This window comes from Staurois parvus, unplaced genomic scaffold (assembly GCF_062004578.1).
Source record: "Staurois parvus isolate SC_StPar_1 unplaced genomic scaffold, SC_StPar_1.0 ptg000589l, whole genome shotgun sequence".
Classification (NCBI taxonomy): domain Eukaryota; kingdom Metazoa; phylum Chordata; class Amphibia; order Anura; family Ranidae; genus Staurois; species Staurois parvus.
Window position 1 is genome coordinate 4878980 of NW_028318385.1, and position 18821 is coordinate 4897800.

An 18821-nucleotide genomic window follows, 5' to 3' on the forward strand; every position below is an offset into this window, starting at 1 on the left:
CTGGCTATGTTCCACTTTGTTTAATAAAGGACAACAACTAGCTAATATCTACTTATGTGATGGCTTCCTCTAGAACAGGGGTCTCCAAACCTTTGAGACAAAGGGCCAGTTTACTGCCCTTCAAACTTTAGGGGGGCCGGATTGTGGCCATTGGGAGTAGAAAATGCCCTGACATCAGTGGGAGTAAACAATACCCTAGGTTTGGTGGTCAGTGGGAGGAACAATGTCCCATTGTTGGTGCCAGTGGGGTAATTAGTTCCCCATTTCTGGTATCAGCGAGAGTAACAGTGTCCTGTTGCTGCTGTTGGTGGGAGGAACAGTGCCCTATTGTTGTTGCCAGAGGGGTAATTAGTTCCTCATTTATGGTGTCAGTGGGAGGAACAGTGCCCCGTCACTGATGGGGGGCACAGTCTCTGATGGGGGTGCTGCTTTTGATTTAGTGTTGCGTTGAGTTGAGTGCGAAGCAGTTAAACACAGCAATTGAACTAAAGCAGGAGAACTTAAGCAGCAGGAAGACACAACAACTGCAAGAAACTCTACTGCATGCTGGACAGACTGCAAGCATACACCCTGGGAAACCTCTCTTACATACCTGAGTCCCACTTCGTGTACCTTTATATAATACGCCCCCTCTTCTCCTTATCATATTACTATCCTCTGTTCCCAAATCTCATTTCTTTACCCCTCTGCTCCACCCCAAAACTTGTACATCTCCCCCTCATTGCTATCATCTCCCTACTACTGCTCTCGTCACCTCCCCAAAATGCCTCCTCCTTCTCATTTTCCTCTCCTCCGTTCCCAAAATCCATTCACTATATCCCTCTGCCCCTCCCAAACAATTGTATATTGTGTCCTCACTGCTTCCTTCGCCCCTCTACGGCACCCACCACCTCCTCCTATTACTCCACTCTCCCACTGACCCAAACACCTCCACTAGTAGTTTCTCACGCTCCTGCACATCCGGCTCCCATGCCACCTTTATCACCCTTCTCCTCCTCCTAACCGCGGGGGAAATCTCCCCGAATCCTGGCCCTCCACCACCTCCCTCACCCGCACAACACCCTCCCGCCTCCACGTCCTGCCGCAACCCCCGCAACTTAGTATCTGTCCCCCTGCTCCCTAAAATCCCCCCCCCCCCCGTTTTCATGTGCACTCCTGAATGCCCGATCGGTGTGCAACAAGCTTACCGCCATCCACGACCTCTTTGTTTCCCGCTCACTCAACCTCCTAGCGATTACGGAAACCTGGATCCAGCCCACTGACTCTACCTCCTCTGCTGCACTCTCCTACGGAGGTCTCACCTGGACCCACTCACCCAGGCCTAACGGTCGTAAATGTGGTGGGGTTGGTCTGCTCCTGTCACCGCAGAGCACCTTCCGAGTCCTTCCAAACCCCCCCTCTCTATCCTTCTCCTCCTTCGAGGCTCACTGCGTCCGACTATTCTCCCCAACCCCTTACTCAAACTCTCCAACTACCTGCTAACCGCAAAAGCTAATGGCCACTATTCAGTGCTCCTACTCCTTGACCTCTCTGTGGCCTTCGACACAGTCGACCACCCCCTCCTCCTCAAAAAACTACACTCCCTCAGCCTCAGAGATTCTGCTCTCTCCTGGCTCTCATCCTACCTGTCACAACGCTCTTTCAGCATTACCTATAATGCTACCACCTCCCCCTCACTCCCCCTCTCTGTTGGGGTCCCTCAAGGCTCTGTCCTCGGGCCCCTTCTCTTCTCCATCTACACCTCCTCCCTTGGCCAACTCATACACTCTCACGGCTTCAACTACCACCACTATGCCGACAACACACAAATCTATCTCTCAACCCCCCACCTCACCCCCTCGGTCTCCGCCCCGAATCACACACCTACTGAGCGACATATCAGACTGGATGTCACTCCACTTCCTTAAACTGAACCTCTCCAAAACTGAGTTTCTTGTCTTCCCCCCAGCCCGGACACCACCCCCCATTGACTTTTCCATCACATCCAACAATGCCACCATCAAACCCACCCCGCAGGCCAGAGTACTTGGTGTCATTCTGGACTCCAACCTATCCTTCCAGCCCCAAGTCCAATCTTTAACAAACTCGTGCAGACTCCACCTCCGCAACATCGCCAAAATACGCACGTTCCTAACCCCAGAAACCAGTAAACAGCTCATCCACTTCCTCATCATATCACGATTCGACTACTGCAACTCCCTCCTCACTGGCCTGCCTTGCCGCTGGCTATCCCCGCTTCAGTCGATCCTGAATACGGCTGCCAGACTCATTCACCTTTCCAACCGCTCCGTTTCCACCACCACCCTCTGCCAATCCCTCCACTGGCTTCCGATTGCGCAACGGATCAAATTCAAAATCCTAACACTGACGTACAAAGCTGTCCACCATACTGCCCCGAACTACATCACTGACCTAATATCCAAGTACCGCCCAGCATGCACACTCCGCTCCTCACAAGACCTCCTTCTCTCTAGTTCCCTGGTCTCCTCCTCCAATGCCCGCCTCCAGGACTTCTCCAGGGTGTCACCCATCCTCTGGAACTCCCTGCCCCAACCCATCAGATTATCACCTACTCTCCTCTCCCTTAGGTGCACCCTCAAAACCTATCTCTTCAGGGAAGCCTACCCAACCCCCTGCTAACTTGCAGACCTCCTCCACTCTTCTTACCACTCCATCCCCCACAGCTATCTCCTCCTGTGCCACCATCCCCTCCTTCCTAGATTGTAAGCTCGAAAGAGCAGGGCCCTCAATCCCCTCATGTTTTGCATTGTATTGGTATTGTTCTGTCACATGTTCTGTCCCCCTCTGTAATGTACAGTGCTGAGCGAACTATTGGCGCTTTATAAATACTGTATAATAATAATAATAATGTCACTGTTAAAAAACACCCTGTTTTTGTCTATTATATACTTGGATTTTTTTTGCAGATCTCATTGCAAACCAGCTGCTGTTCTCTTCCAGCTGATTCATGGATTCCACTGGCTTCTTTCTTCTTGAGTTCTAAGTGGGGTGTCTGCCTGCCATAATCACACAATCAGTGTTGTAATAAGAGGATAACCGCAGAGCTAATAGAGCTAATCATATGAAATGTACTCTCTCTCCATTGTAGCCATATATGACTGCAGTTTAAAAAAGAACAGTACAATACTATATATATCCACATACTGTATTTATTATTTTTAAATAAATATATTAAAAAATTAACATTTAAATTATATAAAATTGGAGTTTTCCATCAATTAAAAAAATCGCATTAATAATTTTTTTTTAATTATTAAAACAATATATTTTTACAAACATGAGAAATGAGAATTTACCCATTGTGTATGTTTAATACAAAAGTTTTTTTCCCCACACCTATTTTAATATTAATTTTGGAAACCTATTTTATAGTTAACAGTTAACTAATTTTCACATACCCATATATTAATTAGGGATGAGCTAATCTGCCTGGACTCGTGAACAGTTTTGCAGATCTTGCTCAAAGTTTGTGAACTTTGCGGTGAACCCCATTGAAGTTTATGGGGAGTCAATATTTTTACATTGTAACCATGTGTAGGGTAAAAAAACAAGCTATTGTCAAACAAAAAGCACAGGAAGCTATGCTGTAGCAGAAAACCTGAACCTTATCCCTACTATTAATTGATCGTCCAAAAGTACATATGCTAGGCTGCAGCAGAAAACCTGAACCTTATCCCTACTATTAATCGATCATTCAAAAATACATACATCAATTATAAGCTACATTCTGCAGATAATCTACTTTGCCCAGTCATGTTCACTCGTGCAAACAACCTTGTATAAAGATATTGTATACAGAATGAGCAATTCAGCATCATGTTGCCAGGAAAAGGGAATGAACATGTATGCTGTTGGGGATATTTCCTGAGCTGGATGCAAACTTTTTGCCACCAAAACTACTTTTGACCATGTGGTCATCATAACAAATGAAAGCCATACTCTGGTTCTTCCTCTGTTTCAATAACTTTAGGTGGATCCAATTGGACCCTCCATTCACCCCATGGACCGGTGGGTGTAAAACAGACTTGTGTCCATGTACACAAGCCTACCTCCAATCTGATCTGGTCTGGAAGGGGATCCACACCCCTTGATCTAGGTCGATCGGATCAGAGGGCCGTTGGGTGTAAACAGACAGCGGAGTCTGTTTATTCCGAGCCGCCCATAGAGCACAGCGGGTACTGTCCATGTCCGCTTTGCAGAAACTGAGCAGATACAGATCTGTCATCCGCCCACTCTGCTCTGATCAGTGGATTAGATGACAGATCCCTGGCTGACCTAATCGAAGCCTGCCCTATGTGAAAGGGGCCTTATAGTTTCATGTACAGTTTACCTCCAACCAGGATCCTCCCTCTAACTCAATTTGCTCTTAAATTTTAATCGGAGATCCAGTTTTGACTACATTTACACGGACAAGTCACCTTTTCATGTCCACTGACCAGAGGCAGTGATAATTGTGATAAAATTTAAATATTTGAATTTCCTTGTACACTACATCTTCTTGTTTTTGTTAAATGGTAAGTGCAGAGTATTTTTAGGGCAAACCATTTTCAGTTTAGAAACCAAGCAAGATCTGCATGACATTTAGTACTGCAATGTCATGTTTTTTTTCCCTTATAAAACATGGTTTTCATCTCTTTTTCTTCTTCTTTCTAAAAGAAGGGAGAAGTATGGCTTTGTTTTTTCTATTAATATTATATATCAAGTGTGTTTTTTAAGGAAAATTGTGGAGCAGCTATGGAGACAGCAGTCCTATCAGCTTGCGTTGGGGCCCAGTTTTCCCGGTGGTGCACATGAGTACAGTCACAGTAAAACCTGCAGTCAGCGAGTAAAGCTACTAGGGCTCAGTCTTTTTAGCAGCAAATGGTGTCACTGTAGCGGCAGCTGACCAGTCCTAGCAATATTGCAGCTCACAATTCAGTCACCTACAGCGATCAGTCTTTCCTCCACTCTGCACCCAGATAACTCTGGCTATCAACACTCAGAACTCCAGATCCCAGTCAGGCTGCTGATAAGTAACAAGCAATAGTGCACACTGGACAGTAATGTGCACTCTCCCATCTCCCACATAGCAAAAGGAAGTTATTTTAGCCCAGGAAAATGCAGCTCTTTCCCCTCCTCCTGGCAATCTCTCTCTGGGGAATGTAGTTCAAAAGTTCTGGGTTACCACAGTAGAATCTCTCCTCTGGACTACAGTTTCCACAGTGCAGTGCTGCCTGACTCAGTCTATTGAACTCTTCCTGCTCATTAACTCCCTCCACCTATTGGAAACAACCGTTAACCAGATAACTCTCCATTTTTAGCCAAATACCTGGCTAAGTATAAGTAATGGATTTTTTTGTTAAGTTTTGGATAGTGGAGATGGATTAAAGCATACCTTTTTATTGCTTTCTGTGCCCCCATTGAGGAGATTCGCCCTTTCTGTCTGTCATATTTACCATTGTCACCATAAGTCCAAGTGAAAGAAAATCCCAAATTTTGGGTTGTCCTCAGAACAGCAATAGAAGAGAAATCTTCTAATGGGGATAGTTCTGGGGACAACAAGGAATTCCCTCACTTTAGAAAGGTAATGGAGGGGGGACACTAATTTTGGAGACCTGGGGGTCCTGAAGGATTTCCCTTAATTTGTAGAGATTTTCTCTCACTTCCTGTTTTGGCTATGGGACAGGAAATTAAGAGAAATCTCCCCAATGGGATGCAGATGGCAAAAAAAACAGACATAACTCTACCTCACTCTATCCAAAATGGAAAAAAAATACTGTATATGCTGCAGCACATATTTTGAAATGGGAGGACATATTTCTACCTTAAAATGTTACTAAACACACAAAAGTAAAATCAGTCTGTATATGCAGTAAAGCATCTTTGTTATACTGATTGTGGAACCTAAGGGGTTAATCCTCTGCATTGTTTAGAAAGGCCCTTTGATCCTTTCTTCTCTGTTCCTCCCCTTTTTCAAGTGACCACCTCTTATCTCCTGATAAGACAGACTGAACCACAGGCATTTTGCATTTGCTCAGCTTGGTGTGTATTGCTAGAGGTCTTTTTTTCTCAGGAGAGTGCATGTGATCAGCACAGGGCCAATCAGCACTGTCCAGACAGAGGTCAGGGATTTTGTATCCTCCTAGAGCAGAAAGAAATATCAAATATAAATATAAAGTGCTGATTGCTATAAAAAAAACTACATAATTCCAAATCATAATACATATAATATAAAAAGTTCAATAAGAATCCTTGATAAATAATAGTGTCCAAAGAAATCGTTCTCCAAAGAAACAGTCCACAGAATAACTTCCAGCAAAATGATAATTCCAAAGTGTTTCAGGAGATTAAACCTCAAAGGAAAGAGAAGTGGATTCAGTAAATGGAACACTATTCCTCCATCCATACATAGCTTCACTCAATGCCACTGAACAGGCTATATTGGTGCAGTTCATAAAGACTCATCCAATACTACTTCTCTGTAAGCAATTGATTCTGGATAATGCCACCAAAAACCCGGCAATGATAGGCTCATCATTAACCAGATACATTTTATTGAATAACAAAAAGTCATATAGAAAGCAATAAAAAACAGCCAGACCCTCTGCAGATCCTTAGGATCCAAGATGGCCGTCCAGTAACTTCCGGCTATGCTGTGCATCTTGACGTCACTTCCCTTTGATGCGTTTCGTCATCTGACTTAATCATAAAGCCTTTACAGAGAAGTAGTATTGGATGAGTCTTTATGAACTGCACCAATATAGCCTGTTCAGTGGCATTGAGTGAAGCTATGTATGGATGGAGGAATAGTGTTCCATTTACTGAACCCACAAGGCGGTCTCTTGATTGGGATTTTTACATGTTGGTTTAAATCCATGCTCTGGTAAGGGTATTCAATCCTTATACTTAGAAGTGGACACATTTTTCACAGTATGAACACTGCATGCAAGTGTCACTAGTGTTCTCATGCACAAGTTCACACTAATACTCACCTTTATTAGTGATCACGTGTGGTTTAGTGTGATTCACGTGCGTTTGCAGTGATGTTCTTTTGATCCCATGTATATTTATGGTTTTACACTATGTGAGTTCTCTTTCCTTTGAGGTTTGATCTCCTGAAACACTTTGGAATTATCATTTTGCTGGAAGTTATTCTGTGGACTTTTTCTTTGGAGAACTATTTCTTTGAACACTATTATTATCAAGGATTCTTATCGAACTTTTTATATTATATGTATTATGATTTGGAATTATATTGTTTATTTATAGCAATCAGCACTTTATATTTATATTTGATTCATACACTTTTTGGGGTGAAAAGTGTTTATCTGCATTTAGGGTATTTATTTTATATATATATATATATATATATATATATATATATATATAGTAGGAACACCGTGTATTTCCGATATTATAGAAAGAAATATCCTCCTACAAGCTTTAGCTAGTGCTTGGATGAACACTGATTGAAGCCAAGAGAAAAGGTATTTCGCAGTTTATATTTACTGAAATAATTGCATTTCCATGTTGTGTGTACTGTGGAAGACCAGATATAGTGAATGCAGGGTCCTGGGTTTAGTAACACTTTAATGTGAATACTGATTTGACTGTTATTTACAGAACTTCATTCCACCTTTTTGCTTAAAGTGGAACTAAACCCTCCTCTACTTTACAGCCAAGGAAGCTGCCATCTTAGTCTCTGTTGGCAACATGACACATGTTGGACCAGTTGCCACGATGCTGCACATGTGATCACTTATGACACCAGCCACTTGCAGGCTTGACAGTTGACAGCTCAAGAAATTGAGAGTTATCATTCACAGCATGCCTTGAAAATAACTTTTTTTGGGAAACCGTTAAATGGGTTTAGTTCCACTTTAACAGTTGTTGAAAAATGTTAGCCATGAAGGAAATGCATTGTTTCGAGTGAGTCTACGAACTCATATGGTGAGAAGCAGTAAAACACAGCTATTGTATAGATCTGCAATAGTGTACATAGTGAGCAAATATGGCTTACCCTATATACATTTATATTTTCAAACTATACATAGAAACTTTTTTTTTCATTAAAAAAATTGTTAAATGTAAACCAATCAGATCTCATCAACATGTGTGTGTGTGTGTGTGTGTGTGTGTGTATATATATATATATATATATATATATATATATATATATATATATACAGTGAGGAACAGAAGTATTTGAACACCCTGCGATTTTGCAAGCTCTCCCACTTAAAAATCATGGAGGGGTCTGAAATTCACATTGTAGGTGCATTCCCACTCTGAGAGACAGAATTGTTTTTAAAAAATTTAGGAAATCACATTGTTTGATTTTTAAAGAATTTATTTGTCTTGCACTGCTGAACATAAGTATTGAACACCTGAGAAAATCAGGGTTAATATTTGGTACAGAAGCCTTTGTTTGCAATTACGGAGGTCAAACGTTTCCTGTAGTTCTTGACCAGGTTTGCACACACTGCAACAGGGATTTTGGCCCACTCATCCACACAGATCTCCTCTAGATCTGTCAGGTTTCGAGGCTGTCGCTGAGCAACAGAGAGTTTCAGCTCCCTCCAAAGATGTTGGATTTAAGTCTGGAGACTGGCTAGGCCACTCCAGAACCTTGATATGCTTCTTACGGAGCCACTCCTTGGTTATCCTGGCTGTGTGCTTCGGGTTGTTGTCATGTTGGAAGACCCAGCCACGACCCATCTTCAATGCTCTAACTGAGGGAAGGAGGTTGTTGTTTAAAATCTCACAATAAATGGCCCCATTCATCCTCTCCTTAATACAGTGCAGTCGTCCTGTCCCCTTCGCAGAAAAGCACCCCTAAAGCATGATGTTACCACACCCATGCTTCACAGTAGGGATGGTGTTCTTGGGATGCAACCCATCCTTCTTTTTCCTCCAAACACGACAAGTGAAGTTTAGACCAAAAAGTTCTACTTTGGTCTCATCTGACCACATGACTTTCTCCCATGCCTCCTCTGGATCATTCAGATGGTCATTGGCAAACTTCAGACGGGCCTGGACATGTGATGACTTGAGCAGGGGACCCTTCCGTGCAATGCATGATTTGAAACCATGACGGGGTAGTGTTCTACCAACAGTGACCTTTGAAACTGTGGTCCCAGCTCTCTTCATGTCATTGACCAGCTCCTCCCTTGTAGTTCTGGGCTGATTCCTCACCTTTCTTATCATCAGTGATACCCCACGAGGTGAGATCTTGCATGGAGCCCCAGTCTGAGGGAGACTGGCAGTCATCTTTAGCCTCTTCCATTTTCTGTAAATTGCTCCAACAATTGATCTATTTTCACCTAGCTGCTTGGCCATGCCCCGTAGCCCTTTCCAGCCTTGTGGAGGTCCACAATTTTGTCTCTGGTGTCTTTTGACAGCTCTTTGGTCTTGCCCATGGTAGTAGTTGGCGTCTGACTGACTGTGGGGTGGACAGGTGTCTTTAAAGAGCTCAGACAGGTGCTACTAAGTTAGATTAATGAGTGGAGTAGAGGTGGACTTTTTAAAGGCACAGTAACAGGTCTTTGAGAGCCAGAATTCTTGCTGTTTCTTAGGTGTTCAAATACTTATGTTCAGCAGTGCAAGACAAATAAATTCTTTAAAAATCATACAATGTGATTTCCTGAATTTTTAAAAAAAAATCCTGTCTCTCAGAGTGGGAATGCACCTACAATGTGAATTTCAGCCCCCTCCATGATTTCTAAGTGGGAGAACTTGCAAAATCACAGGGTGTTCAAATACGTCTGTTCCTCGGCGTATATACAGTCAGGTCCATAAATATTGGGACATCGACACAATTCTAACATTTTTGTCTCTATACACCACCACAATGGATTTGAACTGAAACGAACAACGTGTGCTTTAACTGCAGACTGTCAGCTTTAATTTGAGGGTATTTACATCCAAATCAGGTGAACGGTGTAGGAATTACAACAGTTTGCATATGTGCCTCCCACTTGTTAAGGGACCAAAAGTAATGGGACAATTGGCTTCTCAGCTGTTCCCATGGCCAGGTGTGCATTATTCCCTCATTATCCCAATTACAATGAGCAGATAAAAGGTCCAGAGTTAATTTCAAGTGTGCTATTTGCATTTGCAATCTGTTGCTGTCAACTCTCAAGATGAGATCCGAAGAGCTGTCACTATCAGTGAAGCAAGCCATCATTAGGCTGAAAAAACAAAACAAACCCATCAGAGAGATAGCAAAAACATTAGGCGTGGCCAAAACAACTGTTTGGAACATTCTTAAAAAGAAGGAACGCTCCGGTGAGCTCAGCAACACCAAAAGACCTGGAAGGCCACGGATAACAACTGTGGTGGATGACCGAAGAATTCTTTCCCTGGTGAATAAAACACCCTTCACAACAGCTGGCCAGATCAAGAACACTCTCCAGGAGGTAGGTGTATGTGTGTCAAAGTCAACAATCATGAGAAGACTTCACCGGAGTGAATACAGAGGGTTCACCACAAGATGTAAACCATTGGTGTACTTCAAAAACAAGAAGGCCAGATTATAGTTTGCCAAACGACATCTAAAAAAGCCTTCACAGCTCCGCAGCAACATCCTATGGACAGATGAGACCAAGATCAACTTGTACCAGAGTGATGGGAAGAGAAGAGTATGGAGAAGGAAAGGAACTGCTCATGATCCTAAGCATACCACCTCATCAGTGAAGCATGGTGGTGGTAGTGTCATGGCGTTGGCATGTATGGCTGCCAATGGAACTGCTTCTCTTGTATTTATTGATGATGTGACTGCTGACAAAAGCAGCAGGGTGAATTTTGAAGTATTTTGGGCAATATTATCTGCTCATATTCAGCCAAATGCTTCAGAACTCATTGGATGCCGCTTCACAGTGCAGATGGACAATGACCCAAAGCATACTGCAAAAGCAACCAAAGAGTTTTTTAAGGGAAAGAAGTGGAATGTTATGCAATGGCCAAGTCAATCACCTGACCTGAATCCGATTGTGCGTGCATTTCACTTGCTGAAGACAAAACTGAAGGGAAAATGCCCCAAGAACAAGCAGGAACTGAAGACAGTTGCAGTAGAGGCCTGACAGAGCATCACTAGGGATGAAACCCAGCGTCTGGTGATGTCTATGCGTTCCAGACTTCAGGCTGTAATTGACTGCAAAGGATTTGCAACCAAGTATTAAAACGTGAAAGTTTGATTTATGATGATGATTTTGTACCAATACTTTTGGTCCCTTAACAAGTGGGAGGCACATATGCAAACTGATGTAATTCCTACACCGTTCACCTGATTTGGATGTAAATACCCCCAAATTAAAGCTGACAGTCAGCAGTTAAAGCACATCTTGTTCGTTTCATTTCAAATCCATTGTGGTGGTGTATAGAGCCAAAAATGTTAGAATTGTGTCATTGTCCCAATATTTATGGACCTGACTGTATATACATTTTTTTCACAGTTTTAAATTGTCCCTCCATTTCGGGGCCTTTGTTCATATAAATAGGCGAGAGACCCCCCCCCCCCACTGTCTAAAGCTGGGTATACACTGATAAATTTTCAACGGAATTTGTACAAAAATGCTCAGTACATTTGACGGCTTGACATTTGTTTTTAGTAAGTACTGAAAGATTTTGTTTGCTTTTAACATTTGATTTTGGAGTGAACAGACTCCACAGCATGGAAACCAACATACATTGTAAGAGGATTGTCTAGGAGCACCACCCAGTGGTTATTTTTCATACCATGTTTAAACCGTACAGAGCAAGCAAAAAAAATGTTATATGGACATTATATATGAAAGTACACTGCATAAAAAACTGCCCACTGATACTTGAAGATGAGTCTACTGACAATAATTTAAAGACCTGTTAAAAGACCCAGGTTGGGTTTACAAGGTGGGGATTTATTCATATTATTATTTGATTACTGGCACTTTCAAAGGTGAAAGTTTTTTTTATGAATATTGGGTTAGTTTATTAGGGTAAGGGATACCGCATTTCACATCTATATATTATATACACTGGGGAGTGTATTATTTCACGGTGGGTCATGGATATATTCAATTATATTAATTCAAGGGAAGTTGACCTAGAGGAAGTATTCTCCACTGCACATATGGTGTCAGATGGTAATTTAGAACACTTGATGAAGAAAATAGGGTATAATATGGAGAAGAAGATACAGCTATGGTGTGATGTTGTAACCTTGGAAAAATACTTAGAGGAGGATATTATCCCGAGGCGCCTTAGATGGGATTTGGGCCCAAATGATGGCCTAGCGGATGAGGAATCAAATCAAGAATGGATGAATATTTTTCACACATGTGAAAAACAGCTACTAATATGTTAATGGAGAGGAAAAAGAGAAAGTTGATAATAGAATCCCAACTTAATGAACTAAAAATGAAGATTGAAGGATGTAAAGATCAGAAAGATTATGATGATTTATCTAAGAAATTACATGAGCAACTGGACAAAAAAGATTTAGAAGTAAAAAAAAAGGAAACATAAGAAGTATATCAGAGATATGGGGGATTACAAAAACAATAACATATATAAGTGGCAAGATATTATACAAGAGAATTGCCAATCTACAAATTCTACAGCAGCCAACTCACCTATGAAAAATGGCATGCATAATAATGAACTTTCCAAAGGTAAAAAGATAGATGAGAAGGGTAGGAATATGGCCATGGATATACAAAGAGGACAATACCACTCCCCATGGAGGAGTAAGGGAAGAGGAAATGGGGTCTCAAGGAGCTCCTATAATAATCATTTCCAAATTCCAGTTCAGAATAGGTTCCAACCACTAGATGGTTGGAATAATCCCCAACAGTATAGTGGCAGGCCTAGGAATGGAAATTTTTTTCCAAGAGGACACAGGGGAAGGCCACCAGGATCATATCCAAGAAACCCCTTTTACCAACAGGGTTGGGGGAGAGGGGCACAGGGGAATTTTACTTATCCAAATCAGTACAGAAGGGAAACAGAGAGACCATTTTCTCTGGGAAGAGAGGAACAGAAAAGCCCAGAGGAACAGGGGAAGGAACCAAGGGGAGACAACAAAAGGAAAAGGAAAGATGTATAGGGGAGGGCATTTATAACATTAGCTCGGTAACCCTTACTCAAGATGAGATTAAAATTTTAGATAAAGGCCTAAAATTTGCACCCAAGGCAAATATACATAGATTTGGCACCTATATTGATATTAATAAATACATGAGAAAATTAAATATTTTTGACTGAATGTTTTTTTGTGTGTCTTGCCCATAAATTATTTAGGGTTCACATAATTGGGGGTATGATAGGTGTCTGTCCCTTACATGCATACTTTGTGGTAAAATATGTCCCTCTTTTCTATTTTTAGAAAATGTGAGGTGGGCTTTACGTCAAACAACTAGGGTATTGTGTTTTTTATCAAGGTAAATTACTGGAAAGGTAAAATAAAGTCTGTAATCTAACCTGCGTGTTGAACGAAAAAAATTACCCCCTTATCATGTGCCTGTATAGACATTGATTGGTAGACCGATAACCAGGGTGCCCATCCATGGATCAAAATTCAGCCGGTCCCTGCTGAACCAGACAAATTTTTTTGTATGGCCAGCTTAAGAGTAAAATGTTTTGCTTGTGTAAGCCCTCACTCACATGGGTGTACAGATCTGTTGCTATCTCTGCAAGTGTTCCATGTAGGTACCCATATGGAAGAAAAATAAAATATATTTGAAATATATTTTTAAAATATTCTTCCCAAATATATTGACCTATATTTGAAATGCTACAATTTTGGCAGTATTCAATATATTTCAATAGATAGATAGATAGATAGATAGATAGATAGATAGATAGATAGATAGATTGTAAGCTCCAAGGAGCAGGGCCCTCCTAACCGTCTTGTATTGAACTGTATTGTCTACTGTTATATTGTAAAGCGCTGAGCAAACTGTTGGCTCTATATAAATCCTGTATAATAACAATAATATATGGTTTTATTACAAAATTTAATCATACAAATCTACATTTTTGGAATGTATTTACAAATATTTGTAAAAATATATGTTAAAATTACTTTTTTTTATGTTAAAAAAATCTGAAGCATATATTTAAAAAATATTTAAAAAAAAAAAAAACGGCAAAGATGAAGTGACGCCGCAATGACTGCAGGAATTGACACTGATCCCGGTAGCGTGGTGAGATATGGCTTCCATTTAATCACACGGTCTGAATCTGATTATGTGAATGACAGGCGAAAATATTTTGTAAATTCTGCGCGTGTTATTTTAAGGGGCAGATTTTAATAAAGCTTTTGAAAGGGATTACACTATGAGGATTCTTTTTGTCCTCTTTGTGTTTTAGCAGAATTAAAGATCATCTGATTGGAGATTGCTAACCAGGGATGGAACCGGCACTGTGTTATGGAGAACCAAGCTTATTTTGCGAATCATTTTAATGAGAAGCAAAAAATGGTGGTGAGTGAGGTGACAAGAGGGGAGTGTGGATCACTTTGATGCAAGGTGGTGGTTTCAGCTACTGAACTCTCATTGACTGTCTAATTTGAACCATTCAGCCAAACAAATATCATTCATGGACTATTTTATTGCACCTTTCTGTCACTGGGAGGTGGAGGTGTAGTGTGACACTGTTTTTACAGAAGTAGTGTTCTGCTTGAGTAGTTGTTTCATTTTGCTCTATTTGTTGTATTTGTCTGCTTTTGATAAGGTAACTGCCTACTGTATTAACATTTATTGTAGGTTCACCTCCTCTCAAGGAGCGTGTAGTATTGGGATAAAAGATCTGATTATTGACCATATCAATAATGAGAATATTTATTTAAAACAAATGACCTTAGATAAGGTATTTGTTTTTGTGCATGCGTTGTTATAAGTTAAACTTTCTAAGCAAAGGGCCAGTTTACAGTCTTACGGACTTTAAGGGGGCTGGACCGGAAAATGTCCCGGCATCAGTGGGAGTAAACAATGCCCCATCTTTTGTGTTAGTGAGAGGACTTGTGCCCCATTGATGGTGTCATTGGAAGAAATTGGGTCCCATCATTGGTGTCATTGGGCCCCATTCTTGGTATCATTGGGATGAACTATGCCCCATTGTTGGTGTCATTGCTGGGAACTGTGCCCCATCATTGGTATTCATTGGTGTCAGTAAATTACATAGTGCCCCAAGGGCCAGATAAAAGCAAGCAAAGTGCCACATTCGGCCCCCAGGCCGCAGTTTGGAGACTACTGTTATAAGTCATCACACTGTTTACCTTACAATGCTTTTGCACAGAGCAGCCCGATCTTCCTCTTCTGGGGTCCCCTGCCAGCACTCCAGGCCCCTCCTTCTTGGTGGGTGCCCCCATGGAGCCCATGCAGGCTCATTCCCAAGCCATCCTGAATGCGTTCATTGACACACAGCAGGTGGTTCGGGCCCTGCCCCCACTGTCGTATCACAGCATTTGAATGATAGCAGCGGGAGCCAATAGCTATCAATCTGTCCAGTGAGGAGGGAGACAGCGGCTAGAGCCACTGCTCTTGTGCACATTGCTGTGTCAGATCTGGCTCGGGTAAGAAAAAAGGGGGGACTAGGGCAGGGGCGTAGATAAGGGAGGGGGTCTGAACCCCCCAACCCCCAGAGGAGATTTGTCATCCATCCCTGGCTGCAGGCCTCGAAATTTGGGCTGGGCAGTAGGAAGAACACAGTGGCGGGAAGTCTGGGAACACAGCGGTGGTGGGTGTGTGGGAGGGGTGGCGGTGGTGACAGGCAACGATCTCCTGTATGGCTTTCAATGAAGCAGCTGGAAGCCACAGGAGGGAGCGGAGGAAAAGTAGCTTCCAGCTGCTTCATTGAAAGCTATACAGGAGATCGCTGCCACAACCACCGCCGCCCCTCCCACACACCCCTAGCCCTGGCACTGCTTGCCACCTCCACCGCTGCACAGAATGGTTTTCTTTCGCCTCTCTCCCTCCCACTGCCGCTCCTCCCACCGCCACTGTGTTCCAGCTGCTGTGTTCTTCTCACTGCCAAGCAGTCCCGTCCCTCCCTCCATCCTCGGCACCAATAGGAGAAGAGGGGAGAGAGACTAAATCGGCTCTGCCTCTTCACTGTGCACGACCACAGTCCAGTCTGTGCAGCTTCAGAGGTGTGTGGCTGGGAGCCGCGGGAAACTGAATACAGCAGCCGACAGTCACAGCTCTGATGCTTCTGTAGGAGTCATGGTAAGTTTGACCTAACCTTCCTTCCTTCCTTCCACCCCTCACTTCCTCCCTCCCCCCCTCCCATCCTCCCTCCCTCACTTCCTCCCTTCCTCCCATCCTTCCCATCCCATCCTTCCCCTCCCTCCCTCCCTCCCATCCTTCCCTCCCTCCCATACTTCCCTCCCATCCTTCCCCTCCCATCCTTCCCCTCCCATCCTTCCCATCCTTCCTTCCCTTCCTCCCTCCCATCCTTCCCTCCCATCCTTCCTATCCTTCCTTCCCTTTCTCCCTCTCTCTCATCCCACCCTACCCCTCCCTCCCTTCCTTCCACCCTACCCCTCCCTCCTTGCCATCCTTCCTTCCCATCCTTCCCTCCCTCCCTTCCCTCCCTCCCCCCTCCCATCCTTCTCCCATCCTTCCCCTCCCATCCTTCCCTCCCATCATTCCTTCCCTCCCATCCTTCCATCCTTCCTTCCATCCTTCCTTCCCTCCCATCCTTCCTTCCCTCCCATCCTTCCCTCCTTCCCATCCTTCCCCTCCCTCCTTCCCCTCCCTCCCATCCCCCCCCCCCTCCCTCCCATCCTTTCCTCCCATCCTTCCCCTCCCTCCCTTCCTCCCTCCCATCCTTCCCTCCTTCCCCTCCTTCCCCTCCCTCCCATCCTTCATCCCCTCCCTCCCATCCTTCCCCTCCCTCCCTTCCTTCCACCCTTCTGCTCCCTTCCTTCCACCCTTCCAATCCCTTCCTTCCACCCCTCCCTTCCTTCCTTCCTCCCTTTGCCTCCCTCCCTCTCTTCCTTCCAACCTTCCCCTTCCTTCCACCCTTCCCCTCCCCAACCTCCCTTCCTTCCACCCTTCCCCTCCCTCCCTTCCTTCCAGCCTTTCCCTCCCTTCCCCTCCCTCTCTCCTTTCCCCTCCTTCTCTCCTTTCCCCTCCCTCTCTCCTTTCCCCTCCCTCTCTCCCTTCCCCTCCCTCCCTCCCTTCCACCCTTCCCCTTCCTTCCTTCCCTTCCCATTCCTTACACCCTCCCTTCCACCCTCCCTTCCTTCCCCTCCCTCCCTCCCTCCCTCCCTTCCACCCTATCCCTCCCTTCCTTCCTTCCACCCTACCCCTCCCTTCCTTCCTTCCACCCTACCTCTCCCTTCCTTCCTTCCTTCCTTCCTTCCTTCCTTACTTCCACCCTACCCCTCCCTCCCTTCCCCTCCCTCCCTTCCTTCCTTCCACCCTACCCCTCCCTCCCTTCCTTCCACCCTACCACTCCCTCCCTTCCTTCCACCCGCCCTCCCTTCTTTCCACACGCCCTCTCTTCCTTCCACCTGCCCTTCCTTCCCCTCTCTTCCTTCCCCTCCCTTCTTTCCCCTCTCTTCCCTCCCTCTCTTCCATCCCTTTCTTCCCTCCTTTCACCCACCCTTCCCTCCTTTCACCCTCCCTTCCCTCCTTTTTCCTTCACCCTTCCTTCCGCCCCTCCCTTCCCTCCTTTCGCCCCTCCCTTCCCTTAATTTCTCCCAACCCCTCCCTCTCCTTTCTTTCTTCTGCCCCTCCCTTCCTTCCCACCCCCTACCCTACTCTCCCTCCCCTCCCACCCTTCCATCCATCCTTCAACTTCCTTCCACCCCTCCCTCCATTCCTTCCACCCCTCCCTTCCTCCCTTTCCTCCACCCTCTCTTCCTTCCTTCCCTCCACCCTTCCCTCCCTCCCTACCCTTCTTCCTTCCTTTCTTCCTTCCTTCCACCCTTCACTCCCTCCCTTTCTTCCTTCCTTCCACCCTTCCCTCCCTCCCTCCCTTTCTTTCTTCTTTCCTTCCACCCTTCCCTCCCTTTCTTCCTCCCTTTCTTCCTCCCTTTCTTCCTCCCTTTCTTCCTCCCTTCCTTTCTTCCTTCCTCTCTTCCTTCCTTTCTTCCACCCTTCCCTTTCTTTCCTCTTTCCTTCCACCCTTCCCTCCCTCCCTTTCTTTCTTCTTTCCTTCCACCCTTCCCTCCCTCCCTTTCTTTCTTCCTTCCTTCCTTCCACCCTTCCCTCCCTCCCTTTCTTTCTTCTTTCCTTCCACCCTTCCCTCCCTCCCTCCCTCCCTCCCTCTCTTTCTTTCTTCCTTCCTTCCACCCTTCCCTCCCTCCCTTTCTTACTTCCTTTCTTCCACCCTTCCCTCCCTCCCTTTTCTTTCTTCCTTCCTTCCACCCTTCCTTCCCTCCCTTTCTTTCTTCCTTCCTTCCACCCTTCCCTCCCTTTTTTTTCTTCTTTCCTTCCTCCCTTTCTTCCTTCCTTTTTTCCTTCCTTTCTTCCTCCCTTCCTCCCTCCTTCCCTTCCTTCCTCCCTTCCTTCCTTCCTTCCCCTCCCTCCCTCCCTCCCTCCCTTTCTTTTTTCTTTCCTTCCTTCCACCCTTCCCTCCCTCCCTTTCTTTCTTCTTTCCTTCCTTCCTTCCACCCTTCCCTCCCTCCCTTTCTTTCTTTCTTCTTGCCTTCCTTCCACCCTTCCCTCCCTCCCTTTCTTTCTTCTTTCCTTCCTTCCACCCTTCCCTCCCTCCCTTTCTTTCTTCTTTCCTTCCTTCCACCCTTCCCTCCCTCCCTGTCTTTCTTCTTTCCTTCCACCCTTCCCTCCCTTTCTTTCTTTCTTCTTTCCTTCCTTCCACCCTTCCCTCCCTCC

At 44.5% G+C, this 18821-nt stretch overlaps 1 protein-coding gene across 3 annotated transcripts in view; it reads left to right on the forward strand.

The window, feature by feature from the left end:
• LOC149449997 (solute carrier family 2, facilitated glucose transporter member 11-like) overlaps nucleotides 1-18821 on the forward strand; it is an 83350-nt gene that overhangs the window by 25783 nt on the left and 38746 nt on the right. Inside the window, exon 1 of one of the 3 annotated variants that reach the window (XM_089692518.1) lies at nucleotides 14394-14462. The exons of the other annotated variants lie outside the window; for them this stretch is intronic. Coding sequence (XP_089548644.1) covers nucleotides 14409-14462 — 54 coding nt within the window. The 5' untranslated portion in view covers nucleotides 14394-14408. Of the gene's footprint in view, nucleotides 1-14393; nucleotides 14463-18821 lie in introns of those variants that run through there. 3 annotated transcript variants of the gene reach the window in all.